We start from the raw sequence: 23,610 nt of genomic DNA on the forward strand, positions 1-23,610 counted from the left end.
TATATATGTGTATGTGTGTGTTTGTATGTCTGTGTTTGTCCTCCCAACATCGCTTGACAACCGATGCTGGTGTGTTTATGTCCCCGTAACTTAGTGGTTCGGCAAAAGAGACCGATAGAATAAGTACTAGGGTTCCAAAGAATAAGTCCTGGGGTCGATTTCTTCGACTAAAGGCGGTGCTCCAGCATGGCCGCAGTCAAAAGACTGAAACAAGTAAAAGTGTAAAAGTGTATATATATATATATATATATATATATATATATATATATATATCATCATCATCGTTTAACGTCCGCTTTCCATGCTAGCATGGGTTGAACGACTTGACTGAGGACTGGTGAAACCAGATGGCAACACCAGGCTTCAATCTAAATTTGGCAGAGTTTCTACAACTGGATGCCCTTCCTAACGCCAACCACTCAGAGTGTGTAGGGTTAGGGTTATTATATGTATTTATTTTCTCCTAGTTAATAATTAACTCGGACATACGTTTAAGCTGGTTCCCATGCATGTCCCTGAAGAGAAGATTACATTCTTATCAACATCACCTATTCCTATGGAAGGTATAATTTGTAATCTTCGAAACATATGTTGGAAATAAAAGTATTCAGTTAACATATGCGTTTTACTCCATTTACTAAATTTATATATATATATACATGTATATGTATGTATATATATATGTATATATATATATATATGTAGATATATATATATATATGTATTTATATATGTATGTATATATATGTATATGTATGTATGTATATATGTATGTATGTATATATATATATATATATATATATATATATATATATGAATGTATATATATATATATATATATATATGAATGTATATATATATCTATATATATATATATATATATGTATATGTATGCATGTATGTATATATATATATATATTTATGTATATATTTATATGTATATATATATATATATTTATGTATATATTTATATGTATATGTATGCATGTATATATTTATATGTATGTATATATATACAAATATTTGTATGTATGTATATATATGTGTATGTATGTATATATAAATGTATACGTATATATTTATATGCATATGTATGTATGTATATATTTATATGTATATGTATTTATACGTATGTATATGCATGTATAAATATATATATGTATATATGTATGTATATAAATATATATGTATGTATATATATATATGCATATGTATCTATATATGTGTATGTATGTATATATATATACATATGTGTATGCATATATATATATATATATATATATATATATATATATATATATATATATATATATATATATATATGTATGTGTATGTACATGTATATATATATATATATATGTGTGTATGTATATATATGTATCTCTGTATATGTATGTGTATGTATATACATATAGTTGTGTTTGTGTACCTAGAGATCTTTAGGCAGACACACACATGATTATATAAATTGTCATGTGTATATATGTCTACCTAGAAATCTCAAGATATAAACATAAACATACAAGGGTTTAACTTCTGTTTAATGTGGGAAATTTTTCAAATATTTTCAGGAATTGCTCATGAAATTTACCCATTCTGTTTGACTGAAAATATGTTGTATTTTTCCAATTCTGCAATACATATTTTAATTCTTAAATTTCTAACCATTTATCATTGATTTTTTTTTTTAATGTTAAGTTATTTATTGGGTGCACATATTCCTACTACTGTAACACATATGATAATTGGTGTTAATTAGTTATAAAAAATATTAGTGTCTAGTTTTCCATCCCAATTTATTCTATGGATTTTTTGAATACTGGTTTTGTGGAGAAACTATTTTTTTTTAATTTGTGAATGTAAAAATATGGACGAAAATTTAAACCAGTGTTGTTATATCATTCTTAGTTTTAACCAAATGAAGGGCCATTTGATAAATAAATATGATATACAAAATATATTATTCTGGATAAAATGAAAGCTAGGGATGAAATATTTTTCTGAGATAAAAATTGCTGTGAAAAATTATGGCTAAAGAAATTAGAGAAAAAAACATTGAAAATTTCTTGGGAGATTTTTATTTCAAAATATCTGACAGGGTCTTGTCTCCTTAACGAAATGGCAATCATGACGAAAGCACAGGTTTGTTGCGATGATGTCACGGGAAAAAGTGTTCTTCCATGGTTCGACTGTGTGAATGTAGTCGTCAAGTTTATAGTGGTTCACTTTCAGTCTATATGTGTGTGTCTGTAAGTATGTGAGTCTGTAAGTGCGTGTGTGTGTGTGTGTTTTCTGTCTCACTTAGTCCCTTCGCAGATATTCAACTCTTCGTTTGCTTTTATTTTATCTCCGGCTTCAGGTAGGTGATAGAAAATTAATAATTCTTTAACTATTCACAAATTTCCGCCGATGCTTTAGAGAGTTTTTAATTTTTTTTTTACCTGCGTTCAATTACTCTCTTTTTGCTATTTCATCTCACCTTGCCATCTGTTTATTTTTCTCAAGTAGTGTTTTGCAGGATGTTTTTGCTGAATTGATTTAAGAAAAAGATTCGCGTCAGTTGATAATGGCGCTTTTTAGCTAAACTCTCACTGCCTTCCTTGTTCACATAGAAATCTTGCATGCAACTTTGTTCATTTACATATACCTGCTTCATTTATTCTGTTTAGACTGTCTAGCAATATACATTTCTAGCATAGACCGAGGTTTTTCGTTTAACTTCGTAGGAGATTTTTAAAAACGTATATAAATAGTTACAAAATATGAAGACATGTAAATATGTGTGCATGTGTGTTATATGTAAATATGTGTATATTTTTATATAAATTTACATATTGTGTTGCTTTTAGTCTTACTGTAGGTTCTTCTTTCTCTTCATAACTATTCATAATTTATTCATTTGTAAAATAAAAGTGGCTGGTGGGGGTTTTGATATTTAGGCCATGCAAGCAGTCTTGTATACAGATGTTGCTGTTATGTATCGCTTTGGTTGAAATTTGCAACATCATTTCGAGATACTCTATATATGTATGTGTGTGCGCGCGTGTATATCCCATTTAACTGCGGTCCTGTTCTTTTTTTCCCATTGATATCTATCCGTTATATTCATAGGATATATCTATAATATGTATTTATAAGTGTGCGTGTTTAACTGTGTTCGTTGCGCGTCATACCTCCTACATCTTAGCTTCTTCCTCCTCCCACGTATGTTTATTTCCTCCTACCCGTTCTTTTCGACCTCCTCCTGTCACTACTACTATCACAACTACGACGTTGTACAAGTTGCTAATTTACATAAATCTACTCTCTGCACTCCCTATTGGTCAGATCTTGGCACCATCATTGTTTTCCTCTCAACCAGCCCTGAATCTTTGAATGCACGTTTTGCTGTCTTAATTAATAGCAACACGGTAAGAAATGATGCTTTTTTCCCTTGATTGTATATTTCTTTATGGTCTGACAGATTGGCTTGAGCATTTTTCTGACTGCAAACAATGAAAATAACGTCTGCTGTCCATCAGTATAGTGCTGAAATGACGTCAAAATGTGTGTCATTACGAAAGGTCATCTGCTGATTAGTATTCAAAATGGCTACTAGTCACGCTTGTTGCCGTCGTCGTTCTGTTTCACACGTACATACACCTCGATCTAGTTATCTGTCTGTCTTCTCCCTTGCTAATTCAATGTCTCAACATTACTAATTACCTTCGCTTTCATTTCATCTATTGTTATACTTTTCTTACTAATACATACTTTCCCGCGATTTTGCTGATTTCACCACGAGCCAAAGAAGGGGCCGTTACGTTTTTCGCTCGATTAGCTAGAAATAGTTTACAAATTTCCTTCAACTCACTCCCTATAGTGCTAAAAACAGGATACGTTGAATGATGTCATCCCATACACATTAGGTTTGTGAAATGAAAAAGGGCGGGATGGATGGTCGCAGCTCGAATGTTTTTGATCATAGGTTTTCTCAATCAGGTTTGCTGATTTGGGGTTAAACAACAATCAAATACTCATCATGTCTGTATCTTTGCATAGTTTCTTCTAAATTGTAAACGCTTACTGAACATGCATTTCTGTTATTCCTTTGGAAATTCTACTTCTGTTTGCAACTAAACAAGGAGGCCTCTATGTAGTCGCTAACCCACTAGAAATCGTATCCCCATCTCCACGTCACACCCCACATAAAAAGGGGAAGGCCACATTGGATAATGATTCTAGATATACATAAAGACTGGATGGGTGGTCACGGTTGGAATGCATTTGGACATAGGGCTGATTGGAGACTAAACGACTAGTGATCCTCTTCATGGCCTCTCTATCTGCTAGAAGGAAGAGTGGAGACTAAACGACTAGTGATCCTCTTCATGGCCTCTCTATCTGCTAGAAGGAAGAGCCAAATCTTTAAACGACATCCTACCTTCTTCGTTAAAATGTAGGACATTGAATAGTGTAGTCTTCGATGCCACTGTTTGAATTAAATACGGGGACGATTATAGCTGGAACGTCTATTGATCAAAGGACTGTTCTGTCAGCGCTGACAGACCTCAACATTGCCGATTAGCAAGAGTGTCAAACATAGTGTTTATGGGCGACCATCACTATTTACAAAAATACTGAATTACAGAAAAGACAAATCTGTTATAAGGATCTTGTTTGTGTGAGTGTGTAGTAGCGAATTTTCTAAATGAAAACAATCCTTCCATATTTGTGAATTTTGTGGTAATTTCATTACACTTAATATTTTTATGTATGTTACCAAGGAACCTGACCTAGCTGGTTGCCCACGCTAATGCACTTGGGTCTAAATAACTAGTTGCTGATACTTTCATTTCAGTTTCACACACACACACACACACACACACACACACACACACACATATATATCTTGCAGTGATCCTTTTATATTAGGACCATGAAGTTCAAAAGAATTAATAATACAACCATTCAAGGATTTCTTTGCTAGTGGAGTCGCTATCAGTCCTTCCTTAAATGCATAGTTTATGTTTTAAAAATAAGATCATTTGTTGCTGGTTAACTGAATTGCTGAAGCATTATTCACAGGAATCCCATTAAAGTTTCTGAAGTAATGATTTATAAAGCATTTCAACAGATAGTTATCCACAACATATGTATATTTATAGCTTTTTAAAATATAAAAATATGTAATTAAAACGGTTAGTAAACTCCACCACCTGCACAAACGTAGTCTGTTTGTCATATGCATGTATATGTGTAGTGTGTGTGTGTGTTTAGTTTTCACCTGATGTTACGTTTTAGTTAAATACTCCGAATATTTTCTGCCAGTAATGTAATATATTTCTGTTCCAACCATTCTATTTTCGCTTTCCTCCACAACCAATTTCTCTCCAAGTTTACGAGAGAGCCTGTACGTGATTGTTGCACTTGCTAGAGATAGCAGCTAAATCACACCTTACATTTTTAATATATTAAAATATTGGATAGTATATCCTAAAAGACAAAAAAAAAAGGCCGATATGATCGTGGTTGGCAGGCCTTTAACTATAGGTTTGCTCGATCGTGGTTTACGTTAAGGGTAAACAACAATAACCAGAGGTCTCATTGTAAACTACTCAGTTTCGCTTACATCGCTGGTGGTGATTTTCGGATACACAAACAGAAGTACTCAATATATAGTTTATTCGTGAGAAGCCTCCGTCACTACTCGTAGTTCCTCACTACGTGCGATCCTTGAGGAACGAAAATAAAAATATGTGTGTATACTTTATAGGTGAAATTTACACCAACTACTAAAATTTGCACAGTTGCTATATTTTTCTCGCTTTACATTGTTTAGCCCTATTTTGCAGTGGCCAAGCAAACTTACCATCAGTCAATAGCGTTTCAGCCGTGATCAAACATTAATTTTTTTTCTCTTTTTACCATAATTTTATTTTCCAGTATGTCCCTTTTTTAAGATGGAATATTTAGAAGAACATTTAACAGCTATTTTTAGTAGATTGAGTGATCACGTAAAGGCTCCCTCGTCGTTAGTCTTATAATTTTGTTATATATACTATCTACGTGTTTCACGAAATCTTAAGAATTGTTTACATTCACCCGTGTTTATTTTTACCTCATCTCTCCGATGAAACGTTGTGCATAATTGATAAATTTATTTGATTTGTTCGAAAAGAAATAATAATGTTAGCCAGTGTTGCGTGTTTAATTTCAATACTCTAGCTCAGATATTAGTGATATATTTTTCAAAATCTAAATTGTTAAAAGTTTTGATGTTATATCAACTGCTAACGTGTCTCATTCATTCGCGCGCGCGTATAAATTCTGAAGCGATGCTATTGATTTCTGTTGCAGTATTTTCATTTCGTTCTGTTGCTAAACATATTGGAAGTAATCGTTGTTTAACATGGACATACTACACCATCCATCTCTTATATATATATGTATATATATATATATATATATATATATATATATATATATATATATATATATTAGCGTACGCTGTAATGTACAAGAGTATTCCATTTCGGATACTTACTGCCTATTGACCTTATTTTTATGTGTGCATAAACCCTTTCAGCTCCAAGTGTTGCCCCGCTCTCATGACATCAGTCAGTAGTCATGTAACACAATGTAATAAAGGGGCGGATAGACCGTTGTACGGTATATTCCAATATTTCATATAATGGAGAATGTGCTGTTTTATAGCAGCAAATGGGAACTTAGTAGCTCAGTGGAATTAATGTAGAATTTCAGATTGGGATTCACCACGATTATAGTGATCAATATATATATACAGAGAGAGATATGCTTTTCTAAAAAAGAATTATATTTGATCCCCTGATTTTTAGCGACCACGATATATTATTTAGAGAAAATACTAATTTTAAATTATCGTATCTTGATATATGACAAATGTAATCAACGTAAACATATCGCTGCCAACATTATTGATTTCCATATCCATGTAGTAAACAGACTCCTTCCTTTATCGACACTATAGTTCTTTTTTCTTTTTTTGCTTTCTAGAATAAATTGACGTTGTTTATTTTTCTGTAATTTCCACCATTACAACCCCATTAAATAGGTGAAACGTTTATAAGCTATTTTTTGTTTTGAAATAAATACACTTATTTGTTTGTTTGTTTTCATTAAAAAAAATTCGAATCCTTTCTCGGCTAGTTGAAGTGCGAACAGGCGCTACTAACCACGAGATGTTGTGCTTTTTCACTACCTGTCTAGATTAAACAATCGAGGATTTATATACACACACCTGTGTTGAATTATGCCAATACTGCCAGATTATCTTTCTGGATTACTTGCCCCTCCCCTCAATTTCTCTAAAGTTTATCGTCACACCCTTTCCCAACAATGACCTGAATTCATTTTATTCACTTTAAAAATTTGTTTGGCTCTTATTTTCTAATTATTTAGTACTTGTTATTTAGACGTACCATAAAGAAGAAAAAATTGCTCATTCTCCATTTTACTCTGAAATTTTGTTTAAATTATTTGGGAGTTGCCATGATTGTGTGTGTAAGAGAGCGCGGCGGATATCTGACTAAAATTCTTCATTGATGTATATTTTTTAGTCACATTTTTTAATGTTGCCTGGTGATATATTTTGATGTTCAAATCAAGTTAATAAGAATATACGTATGTGCCTGTATGTATGCGCGTTACACACACATACCGTTGCTTGTTGTGATTATTTTGAGACGGAGCCTTTTAAATAACAATAACTATTTGATAACATTTTGATACCATCCATAATCATAATAAACAACTTCTGCGTATGTGTTATATATGTGTGTTCGCGCACGCGTGCACACGAACGTTATATGTGTGTGTTTGTTCAATACACATGTTGTGGAATTGTGGAGTCTACATGCTTCATTGTCATCAAAATATGTTGTACATGCATGTGCCAATACATTTTTCATTGTGTTTGTGCAGAGTTGAAATGACCAAATGAAAAAAACATCAGAATAATAAGTTTGTCAACCACAGCTGGGATCTATTTTAAAACGGGGGCCACATTTTTCATTAATGTTTTACGTAATGTTTTTGGTACGGAAAGACTTTCAAACTTCGTATACTTATCTATTTTGTGTTATAGAACAGAAAAATATTTTTGTATTCGGATTTATTTCATGTAAAAAATTGTCTTATTTCGATAATTTCAACCAATCACTGACAAGTATTCAGTTGTTTATATTTACTCCTTTGGCTGATTAAGCGATGTAAAGCGTATTTAATCTCCATACCTTCGTTTTATTTGCTTTTTTCATTTTAAATTTGCTTTAACCCTAACCCTAGGGTTAGGGTTAGGGTTAATTGTTTCAGAATCGTTTGTTTATGTAGTCGGCACTTAATGTATATCGGCTGAATGGACGTCAGTGATTGGTTGAAATTATAGAAATACGACAACTTTAACATGGAATAACTTATGGATTTCTTTTTTTTTTAAGAAGACTAAGAGAAAAAGATGTTTTATATGACACATTCTACCAGTGTTCCAAGTTTCAAAGTGTTTCGTTAATGAAAAATGTGGCCCCCGTTTTAAAAAAGATCCCACAGCTGTGTTATTGTATCATTGGCAGTACACTTAATTCTATATACTATTGGATTTCGAACTATTACCTTCCACAGAATAGTGTCCTATACAATGGAAGGTTCACAGTATACTACCAGCGAAGGGGCAGGGCAAGGGGCTGAGCCCCTTGCCCTTTTGGTTGCCAAGGACACTTTTTTAAATATCTCACTATTGATTTTAGATTGAATGAATTTAAGTAATCTACAGCCAGATATTCTAACAGTTACTACCTTTTGGTATTGGTATATGCGCATATATAGTTATATATAATACTTTTCAGTGTTATATATGCATATACATAGTTATATATATAATATAATACTTATTGAAAAGCTTTAACTCATTGAGTCAAAGTTAGTATATCAAAAGCTGAAGCTAGGTTTGATGTCATTTGTTATGATGTCTTGGCAGCCAGAGTTTCATGGCGGCAAGTTGTGAATGTGAATCTTCAATCTGCAGTCTAGAACTTTTATGATCAAATAGGCTAAAACGTGTACTATCCCTGAGCCAGTAGGAAGATCTACATTAAGAGTGTGCGCAACACTTGCCCAGGATTGATAGGTCTCCTGTACTTTTCAGCTGGTACCTATATGTATTACCCAGTCTCTTGTTCACCACATACTTGTACTCTACCTCTCCTGTAGGTTAAAATTACACGTCCAGTAAACCTTACTTGACTCATTTCTCTCCAGCATTCACAGATCTACAACCAATGCCTCATGCCTCACTGTCATAGCATTGCCCTTCTTATATATGTTGCATACAATTTGTTTTATATACAAGAGCCCTATTTTGATAACAGAGATAACTCACTAAACATTTTTCACGTGTTTACTCTAGTTTTCCCTACAACCTCACTAGTTAAGTCACATAGGTCACAGAACCTATCAACTACTTAATTCCTGTATCTTGATTAATTTTCCTATTATTTCACTGCATTTAGTGTGTCTTCATTGTTCACATAGTGTACACTGTATCAGGTTTCTAAATATTGAGCAAAGCCACTTTTCAGCTGTCATTACAATTTTGTGCCTTCCTTTACCAACTAGTACATTATATTTTTCATATTAATATTTAGACCTTTGGACTATAAATTTTTGTTAGATTCTAGCACCAACTAGCATCAAGTTACCAGTATATAAAACTTACTCAGAGTATACAATCTTGATATACTATACTATTGTCCAAATATCAATAGATGTTGAGACAGTTCTAGTGAACATACCTTTACACTAAAGTTCTCTTTAAACTCATTGTCAACCTAAATCTTGCAGCACTCTCATAGATATCTTGACAAACAATTCATCTACACTTTGTTTTCTCAGTACCTTTCTATCTACAGATCACCTTCATATCTAACAAGAAATATGGCATCTGGAAATCTACATTCTAGTATCAACTCAAAGTATCATACTTAAGCTATCCGGTATATATTATTTGTCATGACTTTTTAGTCAATCATTAGAAATAACACCCTTTCTACTTGATTAATTAAACATGTAATTATATCATCATCATCGTTTAACGTCCGCTTTCCATGTTAGCATGGGTTGGACGATTTGACTGAGGACTGGTGAACCAGATGGCTACACCAGGATCCAATCTGATTTGGCAGAGTTTCTACAGCTGGATGCCCTTCCTAACGCCAACCACTCCGAGAATGTAGTGGGTGCTTTTACGTGTCAATGGCACGAAGGCCAGTCAGGCAGTATTGGCAACGGCCACGCTCAAAATGGTGTATTTTACGTGCCATCTGCACAGGAGCCAGTCCAGCGGCACTATATATGTTCTAAATTTTCAGCATCTTCACAACTAATCCTGAAGGACCTATTGCTTTCTGTCCCTGCATGTCCTTACTTGATTTACTATTATCATTTAATTTACTTATACAGTTATCTCCTTTATTGATTTCATTTTAAGAAATCCATGATATTTCTATATTCTGCGTTTACAACCTCTCAGTAACACTTTCATGTCTTTTTCTTATCTCTGTCACCCAGACTAATTGTGCTATTGCTATTTAGATGAGATCTCTGTTCAGTGACATTCTGTTATACTTTATACTCCTAACTTTGCATTAGAGAAGATTAGCCAACCTCTTCCTTTCAGGTTTTTCCTAGCTACTAACTACTTTTTATATATTGCTGCTTGCTACTCTCTATATTTTTTTTGTTCCTCCATGGTTTAAATCTTATTGCCCTATCTACTATACTATTCTATCACCATGCTACCCACTGCCTGAGTGGAGCATTACTCGTTCCTCCCAGGCCCATGGTTTAAATCTTATTGCCCTATCTACTATACTATTCTATCACCATGCTACCCACTGCCTGAGTGGAGCATTACTCCAGTCACAAAGTTTATCAGTAGATTGTCCCTTAGGAATGCCTATCAATCTACTACCTATCAGAATAGCTAGTGTGTGAGTTGAAAGTTATACCTAATGAGATTTAAATTTCTGCTTTTCTAGTTGTATTTTGTATTTTAGTGGTTTATAACTTCAGAGATTAATAAAACTAACTTATATTGAAGATGGGATCACTTCTTGCTGGGAGGAGAGAACCTCTTTGATATTTTGTATATCTCTTGTAAAAACAGTCAATTTCACTTTTCCAATTGATAGCTGTTGATTTTTTCAAAATCCATGTTGAAAACAATAAGCTAATTCAAGAGCTCTGTTCTTTTATAATTTTCAAGTTGTTTTTTCTTTGGCAATTTAAATTGTATGTTTGATGCATTGGTTGCAGTGCTGTTCCATGATTTAAGATTTGTGTGGTAAATTTTAGTGAAACATTTAATAAAATGATATTTCTGATAAGAGTAATAGTAAGGAGTTATTGTTTTCTTCTTTCTCATTCCCATTGAAGGCAAAATGGTTAAAGCAGAATTAGTAGTATGGCATGTGCTGGTGCCATGTAAAAAGCGCTAGCACCAGCATCACGTAAAAAGTACTTGCGCCAGCGTCACATAAAAAGTACTTGCGCCAGCATCACATAAAAAGTACTTGTGCCAGCGTCACATAAAAAGTACTTGCGCCGGCGTCACATAAAAAGTACTTACTCCAGTGTCACATAAAAAGTACTTGCGCCAGCATCACATAAAAAACACTCATACTGGTGCCTCACAAAAGGCACTTGTGCTAGTGCCATGTAAAAGCACCCAGCACATTGTTAAGTGATTGATGTTAGAAAGGGCATCCAGCCATAGAGATCAGACTGATGGAGCCTGGGCAGCTCTCCATGAAAACAGCATGGAAAACAGACGTTGAATGATGATGACATTTGACCATATTACCATGTGATCAGCTGTCCAGCCTGTTAACTTCACAACCATTGTCACTCCATTTGTCTCTCTCTCTCTCTCTCAGTATGTTGATAGTTTTGTAAGATATTTCCAATTTACTTTTCTAATTTAGTAGGCATCAGATGGACTTTGAGTTATAATGTTATTAAATTTCACTAACACAAGTTTATTCAAACTTTATTGAGCAGTGTAATAAATATAATAACGATGTTTCTCATTAGTGCAAGACCACTTTAATTTGGCCCCAGTCCATGTCTGATCATAATTTATTGAACTTACATGTGCAATAAAGCTCTCCCTACTTCTCTCAGTAGGATTTGAATTGAGGACATAGGTATCATCATCATAATCATCATCATCGTTTAACGTCCGCTTTCTATGCTAGCATGGGTTGGACGATTTGACTGAGTACTGGTGAACCAGATGGCTACACCAGACTCCAATCTGATTTGGCAGAGTTTCTACAGCTGGATGCCCTTCCTAATGCCAACCATTCCGAGAGTGTAGTGGGTGCTTTTACGTGCCACCGGCACGAAGGCCAGTCAGGCGGGATTGGCAACGGCCAATTTTCAAAATGGTGTATTTTACATCCCACTTTTCTGTTACTTAAGTAATAATAATGATACACACCTATAGAAAGACTATTTCTTGTGACAAGATCTTAACTTTAATGGTCTTGTTGAGTTTTCATTTCATCCCTCTTGATCAATAGTTTAGTATTATACTTCCCTTGAGAATGTTTTAAATGCAGCTTTATATGTATTATCTGAATCGAAGATGAGATAGACATGGCTAGATTTACTGTGTCAGAGCTTGTCTATGAGCATGTAATAACCAAGGCAAGAGAAACTAACTAAGCATCCGTAAACAATAGCCTTGGTGAACATTGGAGCTGTCTATTTGCGATTCACTACAATTCATATAAATATGTAAAACATCTGATTAACCCAGATGTTTTATAATATTTAAAGTTCCATCTATATCCTACTGTTAGAGGTAGGGTTTTGACTTTCACTTCAGGGTTCTTGAAGTAAGTAACAATAAAATATTGACTGTAAACAACCTCTACATAGTATGTAAGGAGGGTATTTTTAACTAAATGTAATTCTGTGTTCAATTTTAGTGGACACTTAGAGATCTATCCCACTATGCTTTTATATGCTTTTAAAAAGTATTATTGATCTAAAGGAATTGACAACATTGGTCAATATACCTACGACCATACCATTCCAGCCATGACCATCCTGTCTTTTTAGGGTGCATCTTAAATTACATTATCTAACATGCCCTCTCTTTTTGGAAAATGGTTGACTGTAAATTTGGCTGCTATTATTCTTTGCAAGTTAAGTAACCATTGACTCAAGTATACAGGAATTCAGAAAGCAAGCAAAATAACAAGGGAGTTAACTAAGCTACTATTATATACAAGTCCAGGTAAAAGTTTTAACTGCATCCCTCTAAAATGGAGTACCAAAACTAATGGCTCTACAGCAGGAAATTGAGTCATTTTCATATAGTTTGTAAATGGAAATACCTAACATTTCAAATAGAGACCTTCACCATGCAGCCTTTATTGACAAGTACTGCTAAATAGTCTTATCAAATTCCAAAAATAGATTATAAATAACTTACAATATATCTCAATATTTTGAATTGTTCAAAACCCACTTGGGTTAATTACCTTTCATCTTTCCAGAACCACTTAAATTAATATTAATAATATACTTTGGTTGAATTAGTTATACACACCTTCTTTCCAAACTTGTTTAATCAAAGAGACTAAATTTATCCATGTCAGAGAAAAAAAAACCCATAGCCATTACTTGCAAGTGAGTATTACTTGGTAGCGTGTACTATGCTATTGCAAATTGTTTTAAGTGCCTTTGTGATCATAAGCTGATGTAGACACCCTCTCAGTCTCCCATTCTTGAAACCAGTGAACATCCAGGATATAACTGCTAGGAGGAGAGAGGGCTGCACCAGCACTCTGCTGGAATTTATTTTCAGTTTATTATCCTAGAGTAACCTGAAATGAAGTGACTTGCTTAAGAAGACAAGTGCCACCTGGTTCAGGAATTGAACTTACAGCCTTATGATTGTGATCTCAACACCCTGATAACTTGGTCACATACTTTTACTTGTAAACAGAATCATTTGTCAAGATAACTGTGATAAACAAGGGATCATCTTTAGTGGTATTTGTGAGAGAGAAGTTGTGATATTCATGCCTTTTCTCAAATTATTACCAACAGAAGTAAAATGAAAGAACTATATATTGGAAATATAAGTTCTCTCTAGCTCCTAAATTAAGAATGGGTACTTTCAGTGTCACTACCTTTTAATGAAGTTAGCTTTGCTTTCATTTAAGTAACCTATCAAGTTTTTTTTATGAATTGTAAATCATTATCTTGTTGGACTCCTTTCAACTCAAATGATCATCAAGGCTAATGTTTTTAGATGCCTGCAAAATAAATAATAAATAATTTGTTGTGGTTTTCTACGAGTCACTGTATACTATTTCAATGGATATTTTTTCGTTCTCACTTAGCTTCAATACATTTCTGGTATACTGCATCAGTTTTGTATTGTGCAAATAACAGATTATGCATTCAGGATAGTTGTATAACAAGGGAGGTAACTAAGTTATTGTCTAAAGTTCGGTAAGTTTTCCTTGCCAATAATAGCACTCACTCCAAAATTATATTCTCATAAAGAAATATATTGACATCAAAAATATTTTATCAAGTTTAAGTGGGGCTCTTTTCCAAAAGATTTGTGTCTTAATAGTCATTAAAGTGCAACAAGTCTGAAGTGAAATTATTCTCTCTCTCTTTCTTTCTTTCTTTCTTTCTTTCTTTCTTTCTTTCTTTCTTTCTTTCTTAAAGCTTAAAGAATAAAATAGAACACCAGAACTTGGAAAGCATGAAACTTTGTTTTAGTTCATTTTTTTTTTTACTGTAGTGAAGTTTGCCTTTTATTCTGCTAGTGTTGACAAAATTAGTATCAGCTACGTAATAGAGTTGACTGTATCATCTCCTCATTAAAGAGTATGTTTGTATTAGATATGATGATTTAAATGGAAAGTTATGTGCTGATGTTGAACTTTTTAATTATTTCACTTATCAGTTGAATGTAAGACATTTTACAGAATAAAGTGAATTATGCAATATTTGTAGAAGAGTGATGGTGTTTATATAGGTGACTGAGAAATGCAACATATATGATTTAGATATATGGTATAGAAATGTGATGGTGCCATGTAAATTACATCGAAATCAGATAATGTCAGGGAGGTTGCTGAGTAAAATTGATCACTGCATGATGCATTTTGTGGTTGTAAATAATAATCTGTGTAGTATAATGTCAAAGCATAGGATCAGAACAAATGATGAGACCTTCATATATAGGCAGATGTGTTGAAGCATACAAAAATTATGGTGAGGATGGTGTAGCTATACAGATATGATGTGCTTTGTTATTGTTAGGAAGTTTCCTTTAAAGTTTATGTAGGTGATGGTATAGTGTAGAAATGGCTTCGTCAACATCATTTATAATTAAAATAAATTTCTTTCTAATAACTGCATGTTGTTATTAAAAATATTTATTTTCTTATTTCCAGCTTTATATTGCACCATGCCAGCCATCAAACTCAAGAGAGTGACAGCAGAATACCTTGCTGAAAAGACTGCACAACAATCTAAAGCAGCTGCTGCAGCAAGCACAGCAGCATCCACTGCAACACCATCTGCAGCAGATGAAGATGCTTCAAACCGATCTGAATCCAGTACAGCAGCAGCTACTCCCACTAAAACAGACACAAAGAATAAAGCCAAGCAGCCTACTACCACTGAGACAGCGAAATCAGGTGGAGCTGGGTCAAAGATTCTTTCCAAATTAGATGATACAGTTTTGACAGAAAAACGTAAAAGAAATGTTCCTGCTGCTGAGCTCAAGTTGATGGAATGGTTTGTCTTTTAATATTTCTTAATTTGAGAATGTTTGGTGGTAGAATTTAATAGAATGCTGGCCAGAGAGATTTCTTATATTTTGCTACATTCTTTTTCTTTCTGATGATATTAACATTTCGTTTTTATTCATTTGAGTTCATCAAAATATACCAATAGCAGATTCAATGTTGTTGTTGTTGGCACTCCGTCGCTTACAACGTCGAGGGTTCCAGTTGATCCAATCAACGGAACAGCCTGTTCGTGAAATTAGCGTGCAAGTGGCTGAGCACTCCACAGACACGTGTACCTTTAACGCAGTTCTTGGGGATATTCAGCGTGACACAGTGTGACAAAGCTGGCCCCTTTGAATTACAGGTACAACGAAAACAGGAAGAAAGAGTGAGAGAAAGTTGTGGTGAAAGAGTACAGCAAGGTTCGCCACCATCCCCTGCCGGAGCCTCGAGGAGCTTTAGATGTTTTCGCTCAATAAACACTCACAACGCCCGGTCTAGGAATCGAAACCGCGATCCTATGACTGCGAGTCTGCTGCCCTAACCACTGGGCCATTGCACCGCCACCAGATTCAATGTAATATACCACTAATACATTTGTGGCCTCATACTAATGTAAGCAATGAAAATTTCCACATTTTCATTGTTAATTATACAACAAATTATTCTGTAACCAATCCTTATTTTAATATATATTATTAGTAACATCTATTTTCCTCTACATTTAATTTGTTTAAGTTTTTGACATGCCTATAGTTCTCAAATTTTACTAAAACTTCTGAATTCTTTATTTTGTATCTTTCTTATTTGATATCAAGCTATATATTTCACTGCAGTTATAGTTTTATGTTTTACACTAATTTTTCATTTTAGGCTTGATGATAACTTTGAAGAGCGAGACAGTACATCTATTTCAATGTTAATACTCTATGATTACTATGCCGAAACATGTCAGTTAGATGCATCCAAAGTTGTGGATATTCCTAACTTTAAAAAGGTAATAATTTGACTAATTTCTTAAATATCTAAATATATGTCTGAGGTGAGTTGGTAATAAGATTAATTTTTTTTTTTTTTTTTTTTTTTTTTGGCTACTGATCTCATTTTCATAGTAGAAACATTTAAAAAAATCTACACCATGTTTTGATCAGGTAACCTCCAATTGTCATCAGGTTCTTATTAGTGGAAGTATTCATTGTTCCACCCATGCTAGCAAGGAAGGTGGATGTTATACTATGATGAAGTAGTAACTTTTACTTCTAAGTTAAGTCTAATGTCCTTTTTCTCTAGGTCACTAATGCATATATTTGTATAATATAAATGTATTGAAAAATCTTTCCTCTCTGAAGACGAGGTTTACTGTTTATCAATTTATGTTTACTGTAAAAAATGAGGTTTACTATTTACTAAGTTAGTTACTTGGAAGTGGATTCTGTTATACTTTATTATTGTCACCTATTTAACAATTCTACATTAGAGTATCTACACTGCCAATTTAATCCTAGATTTTCTTGATCTACATCAACAATTCATCTTATTAATTTTATTTAATTTCTCTTTATTTTTACACAATACTTTAATTCTTTATCAAATTTGGTGTATTGCTTTGACTAATATTTGAAGAATTATATGTACTTGACTACTTTGTAATACTTCAAGTAATGTTCTATATGTAACCCTTGACTATCCTTGAAAACACAAGCTTTTTTTTATTTTGTATTAAGCCATGCATATTGACAGATTATACATAATCTAATGACTCTGTTCCTAAGAATTGAAAGATCATTGCGTAATACAGTAAATATTACTGTTAGAAATCTTAGCTGAAATATGAAAGTCATTGATGGTTTATGATATATCAATATATGATTCATGTGAAGATATATTATATATCACAGCTATAGAAGTTGGTGTCATCTGAACTTAACACACATGACAGATAAACCATTATTACTCCTGTTTCTATACAATCAATACATTAGGTATCTTATACCATTATGTATAAATTAGGTAAGTTTCATTACCTAATTTTAACATTTAAGAGTTTCTTACTATTTGGTTTAATGATCTATATATAGTTGTATGTTACTACTAGGTTAATAGTTTATATAAACATAAACTGGAGTATTTTTCTAGTTCAATGGCTTACATGTATGATAATGGTGTGTACTTGATTAACTTTGTATTTTACTTCTAGCATCACCAAATTAGATTATTTAAAACGCTTTGTTTATATTTGATAAGTATGATTTTTATATGGAATGTCTTACCTATATGATAAATTAATCAATGAATAATTAATATTTCAAATGTCTAGATTGTGCGCCAGAAATTTGGAAAAGGTATTGGCATCAAAGAAACTTCGGCTTATAAAGGTTTGTTAAAAGAAAAGAAACCAAAGAAAAAACCAACAGTGCAAGCTGAATCATTGCGATTAAAAATGAAAGACATTATTGATGAAGCTCTGAAAGAGTCAGGAAATCCTGTATCCTTTTATTTCTGTCTTTTCATTCATTCATATATTCCTGTTTTACAAAACTTTTTGTGAATCAAACTGAGCAAACATATTTCATTTAATGAAACAGTAGAATCCAAGGAAGTTAATGATGTTGTCAAATAGGAAATAAAAAGAAGTTTACAAAGTGGAATAAGTTAGTTTGCTGTGAAGAGGAAAAACTTGAAATTGTGATTAGTTAACACTTTAATAGCTTAAGAACCTGCAAGCTGTATGTATTGGTTATTGCTGGGTGTTTTTACAGGAGTACTGTATGGCTGTTCTTTGTTACACGTTACACATCTGTGGCAAGTGTAGTTAGTAATTTATAGCACTGAGACAGGTATATAGTTGACAAATCATAGTACTGAGACACATGATAGTTATTAAGTTATATTGTACAGTGATGCTTATACAACTACAACATGAAAAGTTATTAGATCATACTATGACATATGTATGCTTTATTAAGTTGTAGAAAGTTGACGCAGATATATGAAATTTTGTTTGCCATAAAAATGTCATAGAAACAAGAATAATTATTTCACTGAAGAGACTATTATTATAGCTACTTACTTAACTTTGATGATTGAGCAAGTGCTGTTAACTTCAGTATTATTGTAATATATATTTGGGCATGATTTGTGGGAGATGTGATTGCTATTTTTAGCAGATTGTGCAACTACACAAATATATTCCCTCAAAAAAGCCCAAAGCAGGAAGTGATGACTGCAGTTGACACTAAGTCAAGTGAAAGTTGTTGCAAGTGGTATCTAAAAGCATATTATAGATTTCTCTCACTGAGAGCTTATTGTTTAATCCTGCTGTGTCTGCTACCTAGTTGCTGTCTTCACCACAATAGTATTTTTGTAGTACCTGTTGACTGAGTCAAAACTGTGATGCAGCTGTGTTGCTTCAAATGAGCCCTTATCTTTTTCTGTATTTATAAGTAGATTGTCCATAGTTATAACAATAACTAGATTGTTCATTTTTCTCAAAGTTGGCTGTGATACAGTTTCAATACTTGTTTTTAAGCTTTCCCCTTTTTCATATTAATGACTCTTTGGAACCAACATGAACACCATCAATTTTTATCATTACTCAGTATTTTGTGTTTGGTTGACAAAAAAAAATAATACTGTAAATGGAGCTAACTTTCCCCAAGCTGGCACTGTTTCTGCTGTGGAGGGGTGGGGCATATGTTGCTTTGGTGGGAACATTGTAAAAGGAATTATATGAAGGATGAAGATTAAATAATGAATTAAGTTAAAAGGTTACCAATAATACCAAAGTAATATGAATCATTGATTATATCAAACATGGTTGTTATACACTGTCAGTTTATTTGTGGTTTTACTTAACAAAGTGGTTCAGAAAAAAGGCGTTCGTTTTCATTGGTTGAAACAGTATATTGGGGCAAAATATCCTGCCCTCCGGGTTGATTTAAAACCAGGCCTTCTAAAAGTTGCTCTTGAGCGAGGTGTTCGATTTGGTTCCGTTCAATTGGTAAGTGATTTATTCTTTCCTACTTCTCATCCCTCAATTCTTGTTCTTCACTATACTCACCCCCACCCATTCATTTCTGATCTCTAACAATCTATTACTCACCCTATTCTTGCAATTTCTACTTTGTTCTCCTGTTCCCACTACTTTTACTCACCTTGTACCTTGAGAGTCCACCCCAACACCTCATCACCATTATTTTTTATCTCTTTCCATCTCTATCCTAGGCACTCCCACTCTTTTCTTTTATGTGAGGAACTATGTAGTTCCTTTACAGCAAGAAACCTGTTCTTCTCTGACTCCATCGCTTAGGCTTTACCCTTTTATCTCCTAGCATAAAGCTGCTTCCCTGTCTACTGTAGTCCCATTCAGTTGAAAGGGATCTTATTTTTGCAAGCTACATGGCAATCTCTTTAGTGCTGGTACCATAAAAACCTCTCGTTATGTGCTTAAATGTGATTAGTATTAGCCAGGGGACCCTATTCTAAGTTCAAATCCTAATAGACCTGATTTAACTTTCATGTTTCAGAGTTTATAAAATAATACTATAATATACTGGGAGTTAATTCAATTCTTTGAAGTTAGGTTCTTTTTATGTTGATGAGTATGTATTTGATTATCAGATGCAAACTGAAAATACATATTAGTTGGAATTATTTGAAATAAGCAGATGAACTGGGAAGATAGCAAAGTGACCAATGATATGTTGTGAAAGGTGACTGTTATTGTATGTATAGTAATAATTACAAAGTAAAGGAATAAGGAGTTGTTAAAAACAGTAAGGTACTAGACTTAATGTGTTGAAGTATTTTGTCTGGTTCTTAACATACAAATTCCATTCTGCCTTTCATTGATTTGATCAGGTCTTGTTTGCACTCCTCTCCTCTCAAAGTACCATGCAGTACAATGTGTCTGTGAAGATATACTGAAGTGCATTTCATTAGTAAATGGGAAGTGTCTATAGATTACTTAGAGTTTGCCAATAGAATGAGTGACCTCAGTTTAATCGAAGCTAGGGAGCCTCATGTAGATCAAATCCCACTGCCCATGCATGTCTATCTCTTTACTTGTGGGCACAGGCATGGGTTAGAAGTTCACTTCACGAGTATACTGTTTTGGGTTAAATCACATTGTACTGCATGGTACTTTGAGAAAGTGCCTTTTACCATAATCTTTGGGTCAACCAATGTTGTGTCAGAGATAACTGGATGGTAGAATTAATCTTTAACCCAGTTTAACATCATTGCTTGTCCCTTGAGTATCTTGTAGAGTCCTTTCTGTTACGAGCATTCTGGCTAGCTGTCTGGACTAACAAATAACTTCCTCCTCTTACTAAGCCATTAAAGTAAAAACTTCTTGTTAAGTGTTGACAAGAATAGCCTGGGAAAAGTTCAGGCAACTAAGGGCCTTTCGCTTAGAGTGAAAGGTAGACTGTATGATGCATGTGTGTGAACTGCTATGCTACATGGCAGTGAAACATGTACCATGCCTGTTGAGGACATGCATAGGCTTGAAAGAAATTAAGCTAGTATGATCTGTTGGATGTGTAATGTCAGTGTGCATACACGACAAAGTGTAAGCACACTGAGAGAAAAGTTGGACAAAGAAGCATCAAATGTGGTGTGCAAGAGAGGCGTCTGTGCTGGTATGGTCATGTTATGTTTGAAAGAAGACAGCTGTGTGAGGAAGTGCCACTCCCTAACTGTAGAAGGAACCTGTGGAAGAGGTAGACCCAGGAAGACATGAGATGAGGTGGTGAAGCATGACCTTCAAACATTGGGCCTCACAGAGGCAATGACGGGAGACCGGGACCTTTAGAGATATGCTGTGATTGAGAAAACCTGGCAACTAAAGTGAGACCGCAGCCACTCATGTCCGGCCCTGTTAAAAATACCCCTGATGCGTCAGGCAATATGATATGCTTGAGAAGACCTGTTGAGTCAAGTAAAACCAATATCGTAGCTGTGGCCAGTTTCCTCTGACTGGCTCCCATGCCAGTGGTACATAAAAAGCACCATCCAAATGTGATCGATGCCAGGTCCACCTGACTGGCTCTTGTACTGGTGGGCATGTAAAAAGCACCAACCATTCGTGGGCAATGCCAGTACCTACAGAATGGCTCTTATGCCGGTGGCGCATAAAAAGCACCATCTGAACGTGATCGATGCCAGGCCCACCTGACTGACTCCCGTGCTGGTGGCACGTAAAAAGCACCCACTACATTCTCGGATTGGTTGGCGTTAGGAAGGGCATCCAGCTGTAGAAACATTGCCAGATCAGATTGGAGCCTGGTGCAGCCACTGGCTCTCCAGACCTCAGTCAAACTGTCCAACCCATGCCAGCATGGAAAGTGGACGTCAGACGATGACGATGATGATGATGATGATCTGGACTATTTATGGGTTTTGCCTACAGAATTAAATTAGTTGGAATTCTGTTTGTATGAGTTAATTTATTCAAGTGGTTTGTCTCAAATATGAGAGTGACCAGTATCTGAACTATTAAGATATCAGTTAAAGAGTTGGTGTTTCAAATACTAATAATAGCAAGACCACTCAGAGAGCGCAAATCTCCACCAAGGCAACACCAACGTCCTCTCAACAATTAGCCAGAGATGCTTTTTTAAAATGAGAATATCTGAAATAAACTAAACTGCTCTCACCAATGAGAATACTAAAAATGAACCTGACCGCTCTCAAAAATTAAGTAAAAAAACAGGAAAAATAATCCAGAATCCTTCTCTGGTACTGGATCAATCCCAAAATCTAATCAGTTAGTGCCAGTCACGAGGCCTAACATCCCTGAAAGTTTCATCCGAATCCATCCAGCGGTTCTTGAGATATCTTGTCAACAGACAAACAAACAAACAAACACAACTGAAAACAATACCTCCACTTTCGCTAAGGCAGAGGTAATAATTCTAATTTTGAGGAGAGTGAACAGGTCAATTACATCGAAGCCTAATACATGACAAGTACTTTTTATCGACACTAATGAAGGCCTTAGTGGGATTTGAACTCAGAATGTGAAGAGTTGAAACAAATGCCATAAAGCATACTTTCAAATACTCTAATGATTCTGTGAGCTTGCTGGCTAATCAGTTTCAAGTTTTGGCATAAAGCCAGCAATTTTAGGGAAAGAAGTTAGTCAATTGCATAGGTCCCTTCTTTTCGACCCTGAAAAGATGAATGACAAAGAAGAAATGTGGCTAAGCATTTTGTTTGATGCACTAAGGATAATCTTCATCATTATTTAGCATCTGCTTTCCATGCTGGTATGGGTTAGACAGTTTGACTGAAACTTGTAAGCTGGAGAGCTACACCAAGTCCCTATCTGATTTGCATGGCTTCTACAGATAGATGCCCTTCCTAATGCCAACCACTCCAAGAATGTAATGAGTGCTTTTTACATGCCACCAGCATGAGGTGCCAGTTACGTGGCACCAGCATCAGCTTGGTTTGACGAGTCTTCTCAAGCACAGCATATCACCAAAGGTCTCAGTCACTTATCACCTCTGTGAGGCCTAACATTCAAAGGGCGTTTTTTGTGTGCCTGTGACTATGGTTTCACTTGGCTTGACAAGTCTTCTCAAACATGGCATATCACCAAAGGTCTTGATCACTTGTCATTGCTTCCATGAGGCTCAATGTTTGAAGATCATGTTTTCCTGGATCTACTTCTTCCACAGGTTCCCTCCACAGTTTATAATAATAATAATAATAACAATAACAAAACTCCAGGCTAGACTGGATAATGAATGACAACCTC

At 34.4% G+C, this 23,610-nt stretch overlaps 1 protein-coding gene across 3 annotated transcripts in view; it reads left to right on the top strand.

Moving 5' to 3' along the window:
- The first annotated feature begins 2,303 nt into the window (after positions 1-2,303).
- LOC106871728 (uncharacterized) overlaps positions 2,304-23,610 on the top strand; it is a 29,262-nt gene continuing 7,955 nt past the window's right edge. Inside the window, exons 1-5 of one of the 3 annotated variants that reach the window (XM_014918340.3) lie at positions 2,304-3,410; positions 15,507-15,852; positions 16,719-16,842; positions 18,163-18,330; positions 19,714-19,845. In XM_014918340.3, the coding sequence (XP_014773826.1) occupies positions 15,521-15,852; positions 16,719-16,842; positions 18,163-18,330; positions 19,714-19,845 (756 nt within the window). In that variant the 5' untranslated portion in view covers positions 2,304-3,410; positions 15,507-15,520. Of the gene's footprint in view, positions 3,411-4,084; positions 5,739-15,506; positions 15,853-16,718; positions 16,843-18,162; positions 18,331-19,713; positions 19,846-23,610 lie in introns of those variants that run through there. The other 2 variants (XM_014918339.3, XM_089347993.1) reach the window with 2 other exon arrangements.

Source organism: Octopus bimaculoides, chromosome 2 (genome assembly GCF_046866305.1).
Source record: "Octopus bimaculoides isolate indiv1 chromosome 2, ASM4686630v1, whole genome shotgun sequence".
Taxonomy (NCBI): Eukaryota; Metazoa; Mollusca; class Cephalopoda; order Octopoda; family Octopodidae; genus Octopus; species Octopus bimaculoides.